Source organism: Centropristis striata, chromosome 7, assembly GCF_030273125.1.
Source record: "Centropristis striata isolate RG_2023a ecotype Rhode Island chromosome 7, C.striata_1.0, whole genome shotgun sequence".
In the NCBI taxonomy this organism is placed as follows: Eukaryota; Metazoa; Chordata; class Actinopteri; order Perciformes; family Serranidae; genus Centropristis; species Centropristis striata.
Genome location: NC_081523.1, coordinates 2,647,629 through 2,666,560, shown reverse-complemented (window position 1 = coordinate 2,666,560; position 18,932 = coordinate 2,647,629). Strand labels below are relative to the sequence as shown.

Sequence of the window (18,932 nt, the reverse complement as noted above, 5' to 3'; positions counted from 1 at the left end):
AGTATTGTGGAGTTTATCCTTTTCCACAGCAATGAATTTTTAAATTTCAAGGATGTTAAACATTGAAATTGAAATGTGGAAAATAAATATTAAAACATCCTAGACAAATAAAACATGAATAAATAAATTACAATCAAAACAAATAAAATGGACTCTCAGGCTCTGTTAAAAGAAACTGCACTGAGATAAATATCATATTATTATATATTATAAATAATATTTCAACAGCTGTTTGTGTAATAGCACAAAAAGTCTGTGTTATAATGTGTCCACTGTAAAAGAGGTGTGGCTCCTTTAAGAGGCAGGACAGTCAGTGCTAACAGGCTAACAGTTAGCTCTGTAGCAGTACAGTGTGTATGTGCTTACAGGCTAACAGTTAGCTCTGTAGTAGTACAGTGTGTATGTGCTAACAGGCTAATAGTTAGCTCTGTAGCAGTACAGTGTGTATGTGCTAACAGTTAGCTCTGTAGCAGTACAGTGTGTATGTGCTAACAGGCTAACAGTTAGCTCAGTAGCAGCACAGTGTGTATGTGCTAACAGGCTAACAGTTAGCTCTGTAGCAGTACAGTGTGTATGTGCTAACAGGCTAACAGTTAGCTCTGTAGCAGTACAGTGTGTATGTGTTAACAGGCTAACAGTTAGCTCTGTAGCAGTACAGTGTATATGTGCTAACAGGCTAACAGTTAGCTCTGTAGCAGTACAGTGTGTATGTGCTAACAGGCTAACAGTTAGCTCTGTAGCAGTACAGTGTGTATGTGCTAACAGGCTAACAGTTAGCTCTGTAGCAGTACAGTGTGTATGTGCTAACAGGCTAACAGTTAGCTCTGTAGCAGTACAGTGTGTATGTGCCAACAGGCTAACAGTTAGCTCTGTAGCAGTACAGTGTGTATGTGCTAACAGGCTAACAGTTAGCTCTGTAGCAGTACAGTGTGTATGTGCTGCTGCTGCAGGAGGTGTTCACTTAGCGATCTCTGTTTGTTTACAACAAGCACTAGACACTCTGTGCACAGTTGGCAATGACGTTTAGTTTACGATCAGCGGCGGACACTTTGTGTACAGTTAGCATGCTGGTTTGTTTACAATAAGCGGCGGCTGCAGTTGTTGTTCTGCTGCTGAGCTGAATAGTGAAATACAAAATGTTCCCACACCACACCGGCTTTGGCACCAATTCCATTTATTCCACCAAACTTTCTGGAGTTGTGCAGCCGTCGGGAAAACTTAACTTAACTTGATAATAACCAAAATCATTATCAATAAAACCATGTTAAATGTCTAGATATCAGCTCTTAAATTAAACTCTTGTGAGCTATTTTTGTTGTTATCATTATATTTGTCCAAACTAATGTACCTTTAGATGTACCAGACATTAGAAAGAAAAATAAATTGAAGAAAACAAGGGTCTAAATTTTTTCCATGACTGTAGTTCCAATATCAAGACTGTGTTATGGGAATTTCTTGTCATGTTATTGATATTTAAACAACATCCTGTAGCTGACTTCGGTAGTATTATAGAACAAATAGAGATTTAATAAAAAACTTCTCTTCACATCACCTCACTAGGTGTTTCTGAGGCGTCTTCCTCAGCTGTAGGAGTCATATAGATCAGTAGTTCTCAACCTTTTTGAGTCGCGACCCCCAATTTAACATGCATGTTGTCCGCGACTCCCGCTCACTGAACACAATCTGGCACGCACAGTTCAGATCAAAAAAGAAACAAAATGACCAAAAAAGACATAAAATGACCAAAAAAAGAAAACAAAATGACCAAAAAAGACACAAAATGACTAAACAAGACACAAAATGACCATAAAAGACACACTGACCAAAAAGACACAAAATGACTAAACAAGACACAAAATGACCAAAAAAGACACATATTGACCAAAAAGACACAAAATGACCAAAAAAGACACAAAATTACTAAAAAAGGAAACAAAATGACCAAAAAGACACAAAATTACCAAAAAAAGACACAAAATTACCAAAAAAGAAACAAAATGATCAAAAAAGACACAAAATTACCAAAAAAAGGAAACAAAATGACCAAAAAAAAACACAAATTGACCACCAAATGATCAAAAAAGACACAAAATCACCAAAAAAGACACAAAATCACCAAAAAAAGACACAAAATTACCAAAAAAATTACCACTTTAACACAGTGGAGACAGAGCTGACTTCCAAAATGATTTGGCGACCCCCAGAAATCATCTCGCGACCCCAATTGGGGTCCCGACCCCAAGGTTGAGAACCACTGATATAGATGATGACAGATGATCAGATGACAACAAGTTCTGAAGACAGATTGTTCCAATGCAGTTTCACACTTTGTTCTAATTGAAATGATCAGAAAACACTCAGCAGACCGTGAAGCCTCTCTTCTGTCTTCCGTTCCACCTCTGAACGTCTCATTTCAGACGTTTTGCATTCAAGCATCAAACAGCCGTGCAGCAGTAAATCATGAAGCAGATCTCAGTGACTTTGAGTTGCTCTTGTGTCCCAAACAAACAAATCCATCAGAGGGAGTAGTTTGTCATGATTTAGTTGTTTGTCATGATTTAGTTGTTTGTCATGATTTAGTTCCAGACTTCCTGTCTGTCTGTTTCTGCATCACGTTGGAGGTCCAGACTCCAAACCAGCATTCATTTTTGTTTCTAATTAGCAGAAAAGCCTCTGAGCAACAGAATATCACCTCACGTTCTGCATCTCTTATTAGGTTTATGATATAAGTTATGACAGGCTGTCAATAGAGTAATACACTGCTCTGTACTGCTGCACCACACACACATTTAGATCAAGGTTATTATAGTTAACGAAAACTAACGAAATAACGAAAACTAGAATTGAAAAAACATTTTCGTTAACTGAAATAAAAATAAAAACTAGAGTTTTTATAAAACGATAACTAACTGAAACTGTATTTTGTGGTTACAAAACTAACTAAAATGATAGTGAAAATGTCCTTAGTTTTCGTTTTTTTCAACTTTTTTCATTCATAATTCAGTGTTTCTATTTGAACATGCAACACATGGTGAATATGTTTACTGAGACTGGGATGTTTACACTAGAACCAAAATACAAAACACCCAGAACTATAAGAGTTAATAACCTTATTGGGGCTGAGATGATAAACCAAAGAAAATAAAGGAAACATTTATTATGACCTCTTTGAATCTGGCACCCAACACATAGCCCATTACAAAAAAACTAAAACTAACACTAAAACTAATAAAAACTAAACTAAAACTAAGCATTTAAAAAAAATAAAAAATAAACTAAAACTAGAAAACTCACTCTAAAAACTAACTAAAACTAACTGAATTTGAAAACAAAAATTCACAACAAAATTAAAACTAAAACTAATGAAAAATCCAAAACTATTCTAAACTTGATTTAGATACAAAACTCACAGATAACAGTTTATTTTATTTTTATTTAGAATCACATTTCAATAGCACATTACAACAGTCATCTCCGTTATAATAATTGGCATTGTGATCCATATTTTCAGATTTTTACCTACTTATAAACAAACAAGCAGAACTTTGGGGTGTTTCCATCTACAGCAGGTAGTAAAACAAATTAAAAAACTGAAAGTTACATAATATTAAACAAAAGAAGGGCATTTCAGGGCAATATACAATCTCCACTTCTCCTAGATTTCCTTAAATTTGTCTTTCTGAAGCCTCACAGAGAAAGTGATTCTTTCCATTACAAAAATAGCATACTGAGAAAAACTTTTATATTTAGTTTTCAGTCAATAAACATTTTCAAATTGATTTTTTTATAAGTGTATCTCAAAGTGTTTCACAACTGTATTCAACTATTTGTACATTTTAGACTCAATATTATAAAGTAATGTTATATTTTTGTCTTAATATCATTTTATCTCACTTTTTTACTTCATCACCTTCTAGATAATAATTTCCATGTCAAATAAATGTATAATTTCTATTATTCTTGTCTTCACTATTCAACACAATGAAGAAATACAAAGCTACACTGTATCACAGTCGGAGTGAAGTTACTGCGGTTTGCTTTGGTTTTGAGTTGGATTTTGTACTGACTGCAATTTTTATGTCATTATTTATCTGAAACAAAGCAAATTTGAAATCTAAAACTTTGTCACAAGATAAAAACAGACAGCAAGGAGTTCATTTTTAGTTATAACTCAATTTCAACCAGAAATGTAGTTACTGCAGTTAGACTTTGTAGGGCAGTAGAAATGGGCTATTTCCTTGTTAGAGCTTTTTTAGCAAAGTCTGCCAAACAGGTATTTAGTGTTTTTATTTGAGGATGTAGAGTGCAGAAGCCTAAAAAGAAATTCACCCCAATTAAAAGCAACGTTTGTCCCAAATATTGTCACCAATTCTTTATAGATCTAACGGCAGAAAGCATTTACATTAGGACAGAACAGGAGATAATGATTTTCCTCTTGGAAGCCAAAAGTTCTCCAACATCTGGTGAGAAGAAGCTGAGTGATGTGATGCTGAACTGGTGTGATAAAGAATCTGCTGAGATTCTTCCAGATAAACAATCTGCAGGAGGTCCAGCTTGTTATTTTCCACTGAAATTCACAATATTTCATCCCAGTCTCCTCCATAATATGACTATTAGTATCCCTTTCCCATTTCTGTTTAACCCATTAAGGCCTAAAGCGCCTGGAAAAAAATGCCTGTAAAACCTCTGGGCGATTTTCAAATGACCCCCTAAAACCTGAAGTTTTTCTGGAAATTCAACACCTACTAAATAATAGATTTTTCAGCCTCTGTAGCAGATAGAAATGAAATTCAGTAGTAGTAGTAACTCAAGTATTTGAGAGCTTATACCCGTGGCTTTCATACGAAGTTGAGTTTATTTGTCCAAACCTTCAATAAATTTTTTTTAAAAATCAACAAACTCAGCAAATGTAACATTTGTCTGAATAAAAAATCCTATGCATAATACTAAAACATGCCCATTAGCAAGATGCAAACATGATATGACCACTTGAAGAAAAAGACATAGTTCTCATTAGCCTACTGTATAAAAAAAAAAATATATCATAATAATAATAATAAAAAATAATAATACATTTTATATATTGCACTTTTCAGGGTACTCAACGACGCATAAAGTAATATAAGACATAAACAGTCATGATTTCTTATATCATCATCACAATCAATTAGCCTATTATTATTATTATTAATATTAATATATTATTAATAATATTATTATCTCCAGATGGCCACAAATCTGTCTGTTCTTTGGTGAAAATATGTCGTCTAAAACATATTCCTCATCCATAAATGCCGGTCGATTGGTTCCGAGGGTTCAAAGTTCAGATCAGCAATAAAATCATCGGCGCTGTTTTCATCAGATCTCTTCCGTCACTTCCTGCTGAGCTCCTCCGCTATAGTCGTCTTCCTCCATGATTTATAAGTTCTGGAAAAGTCCCATGGTGCATTGCGACACTCCCGCATGTATTCTGATGCATTTCATTGGCCAGGGGACCGAAAATAGGTGGAAAAAAATACAAATACTACAAAATGACATATCCGCTGTCCCGGCCTTAATGGTAGAGTGACGCAACAGCGCTCCCGGCTTTAATGGTAGAAATGCGGTAATGCTTTCCCGGCGTCAATGGGTTAATGTAGCTACAGATAAGAGTTTAAATAAACACTTTTCCAGAGCATGCAGTGCTGTTGACAAGCAGAACAGGGAGAGAAACGATGTTGTTGAAAGGTGCTTAGATCAAGAGCTCCTCGCTGCTGAAAGGCTACTTGACAGTGAGGAGAGAGATTCAAAGCCTCTCTGTCTGTCGTATAATGAGCAGAGAGATCATCCTTCAGCTCCATGGTCCAGTTTAACCTCTCACACGCACCAACGTCTTCATCATCTACAACGCTGAAGGGTCCTTGAGCCGATTTACACAGCCTGTTCCACCTTTGTTTCTCATTCATTGTGTGATTTATCTAACACAGGGGTCTCAAAACTTAAATTACCTGGAGGCCGCTGGAGGAAGTATCAAAATGACTAAAAAAAGACACAAAATTAATAAAAAAGGACACAAAATTAATTAAAAAAAGGACACAAAATGACCAAAAAAAGACAAAATTAATAAAAATGACAAAAAAAGATGCAAAATGACAAAAAAAAAGACACAAAATTACAAAAAAGACACAAAATTACAAAAAAAAGATACAAAATGACCAAAAAAAGATACAAAATGACCAAAACAAGACACAAAATTACAAAAAAAGACACAAAATGACAAAAAAAAAGATACAAAATGACCAAAAAAAGACACAAAATTAAAAAAAAGACACAAAATGACCAAAAAAAGATACAAAATGACCAAAAAAAGATACAAAATGACCAAAAAAAGACACAAAATTACAAAAAAGACACAAAATGACCAAAAAAAGATACAAAATGACCAAAAAAAGACACAAAATTACAAAAAAAGACACAAAATGAATGAAAAAACACTAAATTACTTTTAAAAAAGACACAAAATGACCAAAAAAGACACACTAAATTACTTTTAAAAAAGACACAAAATGACCAAAAAAGACACACAGAATTACCAAAAAATAAACAAAATGAAATAAAAATTAAAAAGATACAAAATGACCCAAAAAACATACAAAACGACCCAAAAAAAAGACATAAAATTATTTTAAAAAGACACAAAATTATAATTTTATAATTAATTATAGGTTTACTTGTTAAATCTCGACCTGAAAAATAACTAAAGCTGTCAGCTAAATGTAAAGGAGTAAAAAGTCCAATATATGCCTCTAAAATGTTATGGAGCAGAAGAATAAAGTTACATAGTGAGAATTGATGAACTCTTTCTTCCTTGTCTCAGGTTTGGTGAAAGCCGTCAACACTGCAGTGGATCTGATCGTGGCACACTTTGGCACCAGTCGAGACCCAGATGTGAAGGTAAGACTTTATATTCGACTAATGACTAACTGACTGCTGATAAACCCTTTAACATAAAAGGAGGGTTGGTTCTACTGGCAGATTAACCCTTTATCGGTATATCCAAAACGTCACAGACAGTGACACAATGACATCTGACCAATCAGTATGATAATAATATAATAATATTAACTTTTATTTTTTATTTTTTATTTTTATTGGTAAAATGACGTAACAAACAGGTGACATTAGAGACAAATACACTACACCATGTGGACCACAAGTAGAGACGGTAGACATACAGCGCGAACAACAACAAAGAAAAACATGAATATAAACGATTTGCACAGAGGCATCACAGGTGTGCGTGTGCGTGTGTGTGTGTGTGTGTGTGTGTGTGTGTGTGTGCGTGTATGTGGATGAGGGGCAGATGCTACGACATATATATAAAATTATATAACATGGCTCATTTATATGTATCACACAATGAAAATTAATAGGCAAACAAAGCAAGAAGCGCTAACGAGAGAAAACAGATAAACAAGAATAAATAAAATAACTAATTAAATAAAATTTAAAAAAAATTAAAAATAGTAATATTAACCCAATATAAACCAACGCGTCATGACAGTGACAACCACAACAACAACATACGTCGCAGTGGAATAGTGGAATAATATTAACTTTATTGACCTGGACCTCCAATGTAAAAATTTAGAAAAAAAATCTGCAAGAAACAGTCATACAGAGTTATTCTTCAATGACTTGTACCAGGAGAACTTGACTATGACGGCATATTAGGGCAAATTAAGTATGAATAAAAATACAAATACAAACTAGGGGAGGGGATTAATATTTCGAGAATAAAGTTGCAAATTTACTAGATTAAAGTGGCAAATCTACAAGAAAAAAAGTAGCAGATTTAAGAGATTTAAAGTAGCAAATCTGTGCGAAAAAAGTTGCAGATTTACGAGAAAAAAGTGGGAAAAAAGCAACTTTTTTCTCGCAGATTCACCACTTTAAATCTCATAAATCTGCACATTTTTTTCTTGTAGATTTGCCACTTTAATCTCGTCAACTTTTTTCTCAAAATATTATTTTCGTATGTTTTTTTTACACATTCTGGCAGTATGTAATATCCTCCAATATTCTCTAGGGTTGAAATTTGGAATTTGCAAGTATTTCAATGAGTGCCCTATTAAGGGTTAAAGCTCACACAGCAGGACTTAGAAGCTAATAGCTTTTGCACAATAACTTATTTATATCTCCGAACAACAGTAATAAAAGCTTTCAGCTGGTAAATGGCATCACTTTCCCACTCAGATGGCTCCATCTGTTGTCTCACATCTTCATTTGTCCTGGTTTAACCTATGCAACAATAACGTTAGTGTATAAAATCTTCATTAAGCCTTTATGTTTAAAAGTATTCCTGCCGTTCCCAGGTGTGTCACGCATGTGAAGTCAAGCTCAGTTTGAGTCCCGTCATGTTTAAAACTCCTCCTGTCATTTTTAATTAAACAGCACATGAGCCACACAGGAAACAACACAAACATTTTCAGGAGTTTTTTAATTGGTCCCTTGTGACTTTTGGGCTTCAATGTGCAAACTGAATTCTTGGCACTTAATGTTGTTTATTCAAGCAGAGCTGGTAATAAAACTGGGCTGCAGATCAGTTTAATCCAGAGAACAAATACATCCTATCATCAGTCTCTGATTTAAAAACTCAGGCACATAAATAATATATTTACTTTCTGTCTCTTTACTCTGACACATAACAACAACATATATACTCATCTACAGAGACAAATGGGCCAGAAACAGTGGCGGTTTAACTGTGGGGGCCAAGGAGGGGCCATATTTAAGCATTGAAAACTTTTATTTTAGCTTATTATTTAAACATCTCATTTAAGTATATTTGGAAGATACAAATACATTGATTGAAACAATGAGACTCATCAACAATAACAGTTATTGTTGTATGACAATGACATTTCTCATTTTTGTGCACAATTACTTTTTATTTTATTTTGAAAGGGCAGTACAGTGAGAATGATTTATTTTATATATATATATACACTACTGGTCAAAAGTTTTAGAACACACCAACTTTTCCAGAATTTAATTGAAAATGATGCAGTTTAATGTCTCAGTGTACTCTGAAATGAATGCACATTTGCAACATTTAAAAATCTTTATTGAGCATGATAGTGTTTTGAAAGTAAAAAAAAAGATTCAAAATCACATTTTATGGTGGACTAAAGGACTAAAAAAGACACAAAACGACCAAAAAAAAAGACACAAAATGACAAAAAAAGACACAAAATGACCAAAATAGACACAAAATGACCAAAAAAAAGACACAAAATGACAAAAAAAGACACTAAATGACCAAAAAAAAGACACAAAATGACAAAAAAAGACACAAAATGACAAAAAAAGACACAAAATGACAAAAAAAGACACAAAATAACAAAAAAAAGACACAAAATGACAAAAAAAGACACAAAATGACAAAAAAAAGACACAAAATGACAAAAAAAGACACAAAATGACCAATTAAAAGACACAAAATGACCAAAAAAAGACACAAAATGACCAAAAAAAAGACACAAAATGACCAAAAAAAGACACAAAATGACCAAAAAAAGACACAAAATGACAAAAAAAGACACAAAATGACAAAAAAAAGACACAAAATGACAAAAAAAGACACAAAATGACCAAAAAAAGACACAAAATGACAAAAAAAGACACAAAATGACCAAAAGAAAAGACACAAAATGACAAAAAAAGACACGAAATGACAAAAAAAGACATGAAAAGAATTCAAAATAGCCCAAGACTCCATAGAGTTAAGTTGTTAACCCATTTCTTGTTCCCTGAAAAAGGCCTACTTGTATAATTCTGAAATGTACATTATTTTTCAGTTTTGGTTAAGCTTACCTTTTTTTATTTACCTCTGGCAGTTCACCACTTACCTTTTTACCCTTTCAAGCTGTTCATTTGACTTGAACTGCTTGAATTTCAATAAAAAACTGGAAAAATTGGGGTGTTCTAAAACTTTTGACCGGTAGTGTACACAAGCTTTTATTGCACAGTTAAACTATTATCCAATGTACACAATCTGGGTTCCTTTTGTGTACAATGAGATATTGTTTGAACAAAAACTAGGTAAGAATTGTTCCGTCTTCGTTATAAATTGATCATTTTATTATTAATTTGACACCGGGGCCACAGCAGGGGCCAAGGGCTTCTACACAGGGGCAGGGGCCTCCAGGGGCAGGGGCCCCTGGAGGCCCCTGCCCCTGTGTAGAAGCACCACTGGCCAGAAGTTTTGCATCATTCTGTCCTTTTGATCCTTCATCTTGCCTCCAGAGTCCCTGGTTCTGTTTTTCATTCCTTCCCTTCATGCCGTCATGTTTCTCTGCTCCTCCAGGCGAAGCTGGGGAACAGCTGGGTGAGTCCCAACGTGGGCCACCTCATCCTGAAGTACCTGTGTCCGGCCCTGCACGAGGTGCTGCAGGACGGCCTGAAGGCCTACGTTCTGGACCTGATCATCGGACAGAGACGCTGTCAGCCCTGGAGCCTGGTGGAGGCCTCCACACAGCTGGGTGAGGAGATCAGCACATCACTCTGGGTTTAATCATCTCTGTTTTATGTTGACTTTTTACACCAACTTTCTAGAATCAGGGTTGGAGGGTTACTGCAGTTTCATCACATCAAATAGTAATAATAACTTTAGTTATAAGGCACCTTTTAAAAACAGCAGTGGAGCCAGATGATTTAACTGAAAAGTTTCAGTTTAACGGTGTGTTCAGACCGGACGCGTAGCGAATTTTCGCATTGCGTTAGTTGAATTTACTCGCGTCACTCGCGCGAGTAAATAACTCGCGAATTTTCGCCGGCCGGCGAAGGCTGCTAATGCTAATGCTAACTTTGTAGAGAAGTAGCTACAACAGATAGCTGAAATCACATTGTCACAACTTACCAGGCAGACCGGTGACCTCACTCACCCTCCTCCAGGCAAGATCTTTATGGTTCCGGTTGCGGTAGGAGGGTGATGATGTGTCAAAAAGCTCGGGAAGCCCACAGACCGCAACAATAAGTTTCTCCTCCATTTTTCCGGAATAGGCGGGTTCCCGGGATGCATGACGTCACTGTCGTCCAGAATCTCAACGCTGATAGGCTGTCCCGACACAGCGTCACGCGAATATTTCGCCAAAGTTGAATTTATTGAACGCACGCGAATTTGCGTTGTTTCATTCGCGCCGCGACATTCGCGTCAATCGCGGCATTCGCGTCGCGCGAAACCCGCGATTCGCACCGCCGGCAAAAATTTGCGTCTATTCGCGTGTTTGCATTGACTTTGTATGTAATCTTGTCACGCGAAATATTCGCTACGCGTCCGGTCTAAACACACCGTAATGCTCAATGCACATTTAAATGACACCAAGAGCTGCACACTAGACTAATCTTGTTTTACATAAGTTGTCTTCAAAATAAACCACAACATGATGTTTGGTTGTTCTACTATTGATGTTTCAATACAATGATGTTTCCATGTTATTGTTGAAAGTGATACGAGTTTCCTGAATAAAAAGCTGTCAAGAAAGTTGACTTTTTTCACTTGTAGATTTATCATATTGGAGGAAAACAGTTCAAATTCAGTTTTTGCAGATGGAAGTTTGATCTGATTGATTGTACAGGATCATCTCAATAAATTAGAATATGATGTAAAAGTCCATTTCCAGTTCAAATCAAACAGCTCCAACCAAGTATTGAGTCATATAGATGGACATATTTTTCAGAGGACAACATGTACAGTACAGGCCAAAAAGTTTGGACACACCTTCTCATTCAATGTTTTTCCTTTATTTTCATGACTATTGACATTGTAAATTCATCAAAACTATTAATGAACACATGTGGAATTATGTACTTAACAAAAAAGTGTGAAATAACTGAAAACATGTCTTATATTCTAGTAAGCAAAGGGTGGCTACTTTGAGGAATCTAAAATACAAGACATGTTTTCAGTTATTTCACACTTTTTTGTTAAGTACATAATTCCATATGTGTTCATTCATAGTTTTGATGCCTTCAGTGAGAATCTACAATGTAAATAGTCATGAAAATAAAGAAAACGCATCGAATGAGAAGGTGTGTCCAAACTTTTGGCCTGTACTGTACATATTAAACATACTTTTTAAAATTGATCTTTTGTAATATTAAACATTTTTTGAGACAGTGAATTTGGGGTCTTCATTAAATGTAAGCCATAATCATTATAATTAGAATAAACGAAGACATGAAATGTTTCATTCTGTGTGTAATGGATTTATATAATGTGTTATTTCACCTTTTTGAATTGAATTACTAACATAAATAAGCTTTTCTATGATATTCTAATTTATTGAGATGAACCTTTAGGTTCATTCTTAGCAGCCATTTGAGGTAATAGTTTATAAAACAGTGAGGTGGTTCTGAGTTACCCAGAACACAGTGATGATGTTTGTTTGTTTGTTTATCTCCTTCAGGTCCGTCCACACGTGTCCTCCACAGCCTGTTCTCTAAGGTGAGCCAGTTCTCTGAGCTCACCAGCCACAACATGAGACTCAACGCCTTCATCTTCGGCCTGCTAAAGTGAGTTAATGTCCTCAACCTCAGTATTACTGTCTGTATTCTGTCATTTTCCTCTTGAGGTGACCAAAAAATTAGGTTTGCAGGTCGTCAGTGAGAGTATTTGCTGATGTTGCGTCTTGGTTTAGTTGCAATTAGGGTTGTCAAAAGTATCGATACTAAAACGTTGTTCCCGAATACGATACTCATTTTCAAAAGTATCGATACCTAGCCAAGGAATGAACACTTAAGTTAAATTATTGTTATTTTTTTATCAAGCTTGTGCACAGCATACTACGGAAGCCCTGAACCGCAAGTGAAGATAATTTTTTTTTTGAGATGTTATCTTGTTATTTCGAGATCATATCTCGTTATTTCAAGATAATATCTCATTATTTCGAGATATTACACATATGTAAAAAAAAAAATAAGAATTAAAAAAAAAAAAATCTTCCGAAATTTTTTTTTTCTTCAGATATTATCTCATGATTTCGATTATTTTCATTTCATTATTTTTTTTATGTAAAAAAAAAAAAAAAATTTTGTGTTATCTCGTAATAACGAGATATTATCTCGAAATAACGAGATATTATCTCGTAATTAGGAGATATTATCTCGAAATAATGAGATAATATCTGAAGAAAAAAAAAATTTTGGAAGATTTTTTTTTTTTTAATTCTTATTTTTTTTTTACATATGTGTATTATCTCAAAATAATGAGATATTATCTTGAAATAACGAGATATGATCTCGTTATTTCAAGATAATATCTCAAAAAAAAATTTCTTCACTTGCGGTTCAGGGCTTCCGTAGCATACAACCTCAAAATATTGTTCTAATTGTTTTTGTTTACTGTATTTATTTATTTTCTGCACTACCTCAGACCTGAAGCTTGTTATCATAGTTGCAGTTTCTTTTTGCACAACTGTTTTTTATTATAAATATTTAACCTGTGGTTCTGTTCATTTTTACATGTTGCATTTTTCTTGTTAATATAAATATTTCTGTTAAATTTTGGGGTCTTTGTTTTTATCCTTGTGGTATCGAAAATGGTATCGAATATTTTCCTGAGTATCGGTATCGAGTTGAACATTTTAGTATCATGACAACCCTAGTTGCAATCACTTCTTGTGGTTTGAGTTGACTTTATTCTATCAGATCAGTTTTAAACCATGTCAGCGTGTAGGAAAGTGATGGTGTATTTGTGTAATTTAACTTATAATAATGTGCTTCTTCCATTACAGCCTAAAATCTTTGGAATTCTGGTTCAATCACCTTTACACACATGAAGGTAAGAGTCAGTTGGAAAGTTATGGAGAAAATGTTGTACATTTTTAAGTAAAATGCATCGATCTTTTGCACTTTAAGAGCTAAATGAGAGCAAAAATTGTTCACATTGACATTTCCAGTCAGGAGATACTGTGACAAAGAATCTCTGTTATCCTACTGTGCTGCTGTTAAAAAAGCCCAAATTTAGTGGCCTCTTGCAGATTCTAATGCCACTATTCCATCATATACACTGATCTCATCATTGCATATTTTAATTAATAATTGTAAAGGAGAATAAAGGTTCTTGTATGTTTTATTTAAGGCATCTTATTTTGATAGTCTTCTTGTAAATTCTGTGGTGGATTCTGCTAACACACCGTATTCTTATTTTGAAAGCAGCATGTGTTTAGCGACAGGAAGTAATTCAGACCGTTGGTCACAGTTTAGCCTTTTGTGACTAAAACAACTTTAATTGTCAGCTAATGCTAGCCGAACGGTCTATGCAGCAGTGTGTTTGGTATTTAGTTTTAGTTTAGAGATGATGTGGGGACGGGACTGATCCAGACAGGGATGCATTCAGGCGTCTCTCTATCATGCTGGAATTGTTTTGCAGGAGAAGTGGGCAGCTCGGTGAATTCAGTGTGTGTGTGTGTGTGTGTGTGTGAATGTGCGTGGATGTCTCGGAGGAGGACGCCACGTCTAGGTCATTAATGGGAAACCCTGCACATGTGTTTGTGTGCCCGCATTGTGCGGACTACGGAGAACAGACGAGAAATATAAACGTGCAACCATGTAGAGACAGAAATGACTCACCGTCGTGTAAATAGGATAAATAACATATGTTTATTTCGTTTGTTAAATAAAAGGACAAGATATATAGGAAAGGTAACCTTAAATGACTAATGTTGTGATCTGGCACTATATTAGCCTGGCTTACACCAGACCAAATTTTTGGGCGCTTAGAATGTCTATCAAAGCGTCTGTAGGTAGCTCTTAGCCAATCAGATCAGTTATACCAGATGACGTAGTAGAGCAACAGAGATGGATGTTTGTTGTGTGTGTGTCTGTGAGAGAGTGTTGCTGCTGCTTTGCTTCTCCAGTTCTCGCTTTCTGCAAGATTTATTTTCACGCTTTATTCCCCCTCATGTCATTCAGCCACACACATCCACTGATTTTATGGGCAATAAACAAGCTGCTGCGGGCCTCTCGGCGGCCCCGCTGTCCCCCGGCTCGTAGCCAGATCACCGGCGCTACGGTAGCGCCGGTGATTAGTGCCGCTAGCGGCGCTAATAGTCCCGCCACCGGTGATCTCGCTACGAGCCGGGGGACAGCGGAGCCGCCAAGAGACCTTTCGCCTTTCAGCTTTCGCTCTAAACTATTTAAAACATCATCTACAGCTAAAGAGAGTTTCGCGTCTGCAGCAGCCATGTTGGATCCGTAAGAAAACTACAAGCTTCCAAGTGCCGAGTAGTACACGTCATCGTCTTGCCGTCCCTCCCCGCTCTGTGATTGGATCCCTAAAACAGGGCTAAGAAACGGCTCAGGTTGCCAGACTGGATGGAGGTTCGAAATTAAATTTGAGCGTGCAAGGCAGTATGGGTATACCAAGGCTAGCGCTATATGGAAAATAAAATTAACTTGATGGTCAAGTCAACCCCTAATATAATGGTTAGGGGAAACACACGATCATTTATCTTTCTTGAGGTGTGTCTTTGGTGTTGTGTCTTAATACTGTGACTTTACTCTTGCTGTTGTTCTGTGTTCTATTGTGTTTTAAGAGTGTGAAATTTTGTTGTTGCTGTTTGAAAGGCTTGTTTGTTTGTGTTAGATTGATGTTATTTGTTCCTGCCCAGGGACCACGGATGGAATTTAGCTAGTAGCTTATTCTGGTGCGGCTGAGAGCCATGCACTGTCCCTGTTAAATAAACCAATAGTTAATAGTAATAATAATAAAAGGTACTCAGATACTTGTTTAATGTCCATATGTGCAGGTCTTTCTTCTTCTGAATCTTGTTCTTGTTGTGTTTCTCTCCTCAGATATCATAGCAGCTCACTACAACCCGTGGGGTTTCCTGCCCCTGTCCCAAGGGGCGTGCCAGCCTCTCTTTGAGGAGCTGCTCCTCCTGCTGCAGCCTCTGTCTCTGCTCCCGTTTGACCTGGACCTGCTGTTTGAGCCGCACCTCCTCCAGAGGGGCCAGGAGCACCTCCGCCGCAAGGAGCAGCTGTGCTCCGCAGGCCAGAGCGTGGACCAGTCCACCCGCTCCACCTTCCAGCTGATGAGGGGGTGGAGCACCACGGTGAGCGACATGGTCAGAGACTCCAGCGGCGAGGTGAAGAAAGAGAGAGCGGCGCTGAGGAGAGAGGGCACGTGGCCGAGGATGGAAGGAGTCGGGGCGAGGAGAGAAGGAGCAGGAGGCAAGGAGAGGTTGAGGAGCGAAGGAGAAACATGTGAGAGTCTGACAGACATGGAAGGAGGGTTCTCCCACCTGTGGAAGCAGAGAGGGATGAGTGGGCAGAGGATGAAAGGAGTCGGGCAGGAGAGCCAAGAGGAAGGAGAGGAGGGACAGGAGAAGGAGAGGAGGAAGGAGAAAGAGAGGGATATGGTGGAGGAGGGGCGCCAGCGGCAGGAGAGGCAGGCGGGCTGGTGGTACCAGCTGATGCAGTCCTCTCAGGTCTACATCGACCAGTCCGCCCAGGGGTCAAAGTTCATCAAGACTGAGAAACGCAAGAAGTCCTCAGAGAGAAGACAGAAGCACCTCCCTCCCACCAGAGAGGGAGTGGTGGAGGGGGCCGAGGCCAGCCAGGAGGGGGAGGGGGAGGGCAGCAGGAGCAGGAAGAGCAGCAGCAGCTCCAGCGGGGAGTCAGCCGGCTCCAGGGGGAGACCCTCCTGGATGGGGAGCCCCCCAGAGTCCGTCCTCAACCAGGAGAAGGAGACCAAAGCTCCGGAGGCTGCAGGGGGCGGAGCTCCAGCTGCAGCCCAGGAGGAGAGCCCCTCACAGGGCCAGGGTCTCCGCTGGGGGAGGCTCTTTGGCTCCAGTGTTGGTTCTCCTGTCAGGGGGGAGGCAGCAGAACAGAAGGGGAGAACTCAGAAGACCAGGTGAGTCCACAAGAAAGAACCAGACCAGCCTGAAGACCAAACCAACAATACATTGATCTGCTAGGGAGAGCTGTGTGGGAATCACAAAAGTAACTTATTGCCACGACTCACACACTGGAGTTTACTCTCATTTTATCACACATGCACATGTCTTGCTGCTAAAATTAGTTACTTGTACATCTGAATCCAGAGCTGAAAATATTACCCAAAAAATGCATCTTTTTAAACTGTTTAAGTAACATTTTCAAGTAACACAAACTGTTTAACCCTCTGCGCCCACTTTAGTTGAAAAATGTCTATTTCCAAAAGAAACGTGATAAAAACTTAGATTAATATTTATTCATTTTTTTCTACTTTTTTTTCTGCATAAACCTCTTAAACAACTTCCGCCCTGCTCAAAACTACCAAATGTTAAAACATTTTTGATTTTAACCCTTTAAATGCCAGTTTGATTGCACAATGTCACTGATGTTTTTTTTATGGGGGAAAAAAACACAAAAATGTACTGATATATATTTTTTTCAACTTTTTTTGGTTGAATCTTTCAATCAACTTCAGTCCTGATCAAAACTATCAAATATTACATTAATTATATATACAACAGTAATATTTTTATCGCGTTTTTTGGAAGTGGGCATGTCTGCCATCAAGTGGCAATGAATTTTTACATTTTAAATCTGATGCAAAAACTAAAAATGCATCAAAATCAATTTTGTTCTTAATCTTTGACATATCCAAGGCTGTCATAAAAACCAATGCCCCAGCCAAAAATCATTTATTATATGGAAATTAACTACATTTTTGTGTGTTTTTTCTTTGGAAAACAGTGACAACCTGTAATCAAATTGGCATTTAAAGGGTTAAAATCCTCAAAATCTTTGAATGTGTGGTAGTTTTGAGCAGGGCAGAAGTTCTTTAAGAGTTTTATGCAGAAAAAAGTAGAAAAAAATATTAATCTGTTAAGTTTTTATAGCGTTTTTTTTAAGTGGACATTTTCAGCCTGAAGGGTCTAAAAGGGGAGTACATTTGTTCACAATGTATTATAGACACATTAGAAAAATTTAAATTTTTTCTTTTCTTTGTCCTTTATTTATTTTTATTATTATTATTATTATTATTTTATTTTATTTTTTATTTTTTTTACTTCCTCCTCTTTCCCCTCTCTCTTTTATTATTATTTATGTATTTTATCTGTTATGTTTATGTGGTCAGTTTATTCATTTTATACAGACTATGTCTAAATATCTAAATACTGTATAGTCTATTTTGTTTCGTTTTGTGTGACTGTTGTTTGTTCTTAAAATCATACAATTTAAATCTAAGGATTTGTACAACATGTTTAATGTCGACACCAATGTACCCTGATGTAGGTATGTCCCTCTGTTTTTTTTTTGTATACAGATCAATAAAAATATGAAACACAAAGAAAAATTGAAATTTGGATTACAAAATATATCAAGAAAAAAACATATTCCAAAAATCATGTCATTTGCAGTATCACAGCCAAAATTATTGCCAAAACAGAAGTGGAAAATGACAAATATCGCTGAAAATGTCCCTAGTGGTCCCAGAGGGTTAAGGAACAGAGCCTTTATTTTAAAAAAAAAAACTTTGTTTGTGAGCTGTTTCAAAAGTTTTCAGAAGCCAGACTCGTGTATTTTCCTGGGGTTTGTTGCCAATAAAAAAAATAATTTCACCCTTCACCCTCACTCTTAAGAGTTTACAACATGACATGCTTTTAGATTGACTCTGGCTGTAACTACGATGAATTTCTCTTTTCACCACGTTGTGTTTTGTTCCTCAGACCTCCGTCAGGGTGGCTCTCTCTGGACCGCTCTGTTCTGGACCTGGTGGCTCAGACTATCGGAGCAGGGAGCGGGAAGAAGGCGGAGCCTCCAGCTACACCCACTCACAGCCACTCCTCGGCCCCGCCCACTGGAGCCAGACAACAGTCTCCATGGTAACACACTTTACACTGTAAACTGTAGTAAAAGGGCAACACACTGCATTAATATATTATTAATGACAAGTTTAC

The 18,932-nt window shown here is 36.9% G+C and overlaps 1 protein-coding gene across 4 annotated transcripts in view; it reads left to right on the top strand.

Annotated features, from left to right (window-relative positions):
• rusc2 (RUN and SH3 domain containing 2) overlaps positions 1 to 18,932 on the top strand; it is a 78,129-nt gene that overhangs the window by 56,632 nt on the left and 2,565 nt on the right. For all 4 annotated transcript variants that reach the window (XM_059336484.1, XM_059336483.1, XM_059336482.1 and 1 more), the window contains 6 exons: positions 6,857 to 6,933; positions 10,349 to 10,523; positions 12,450 to 12,555; positions 13,776 to 13,822; positions 15,838 to 16,897; positions 18,702 to 18,857. In XM_059336484.1, coding sequence (XP_059192467.1) covers positions 6,857 to 6,933; positions 10,349 to 10,523; positions 12,450 to 12,555; positions 13,776 to 13,822; positions 15,838 to 16,897; positions 18,702 to 18,857 — 1,621 coding nt within the window. The remainder of the gene's footprint in view (positions 1 to 6,856; positions 6,934 to 10,348; positions 10,524 to 12,449; positions 12,556 to 13,775; positions 13,823 to 15,837; positions 16,898 to 18,701; positions 18,858 to 18,932) is intronic.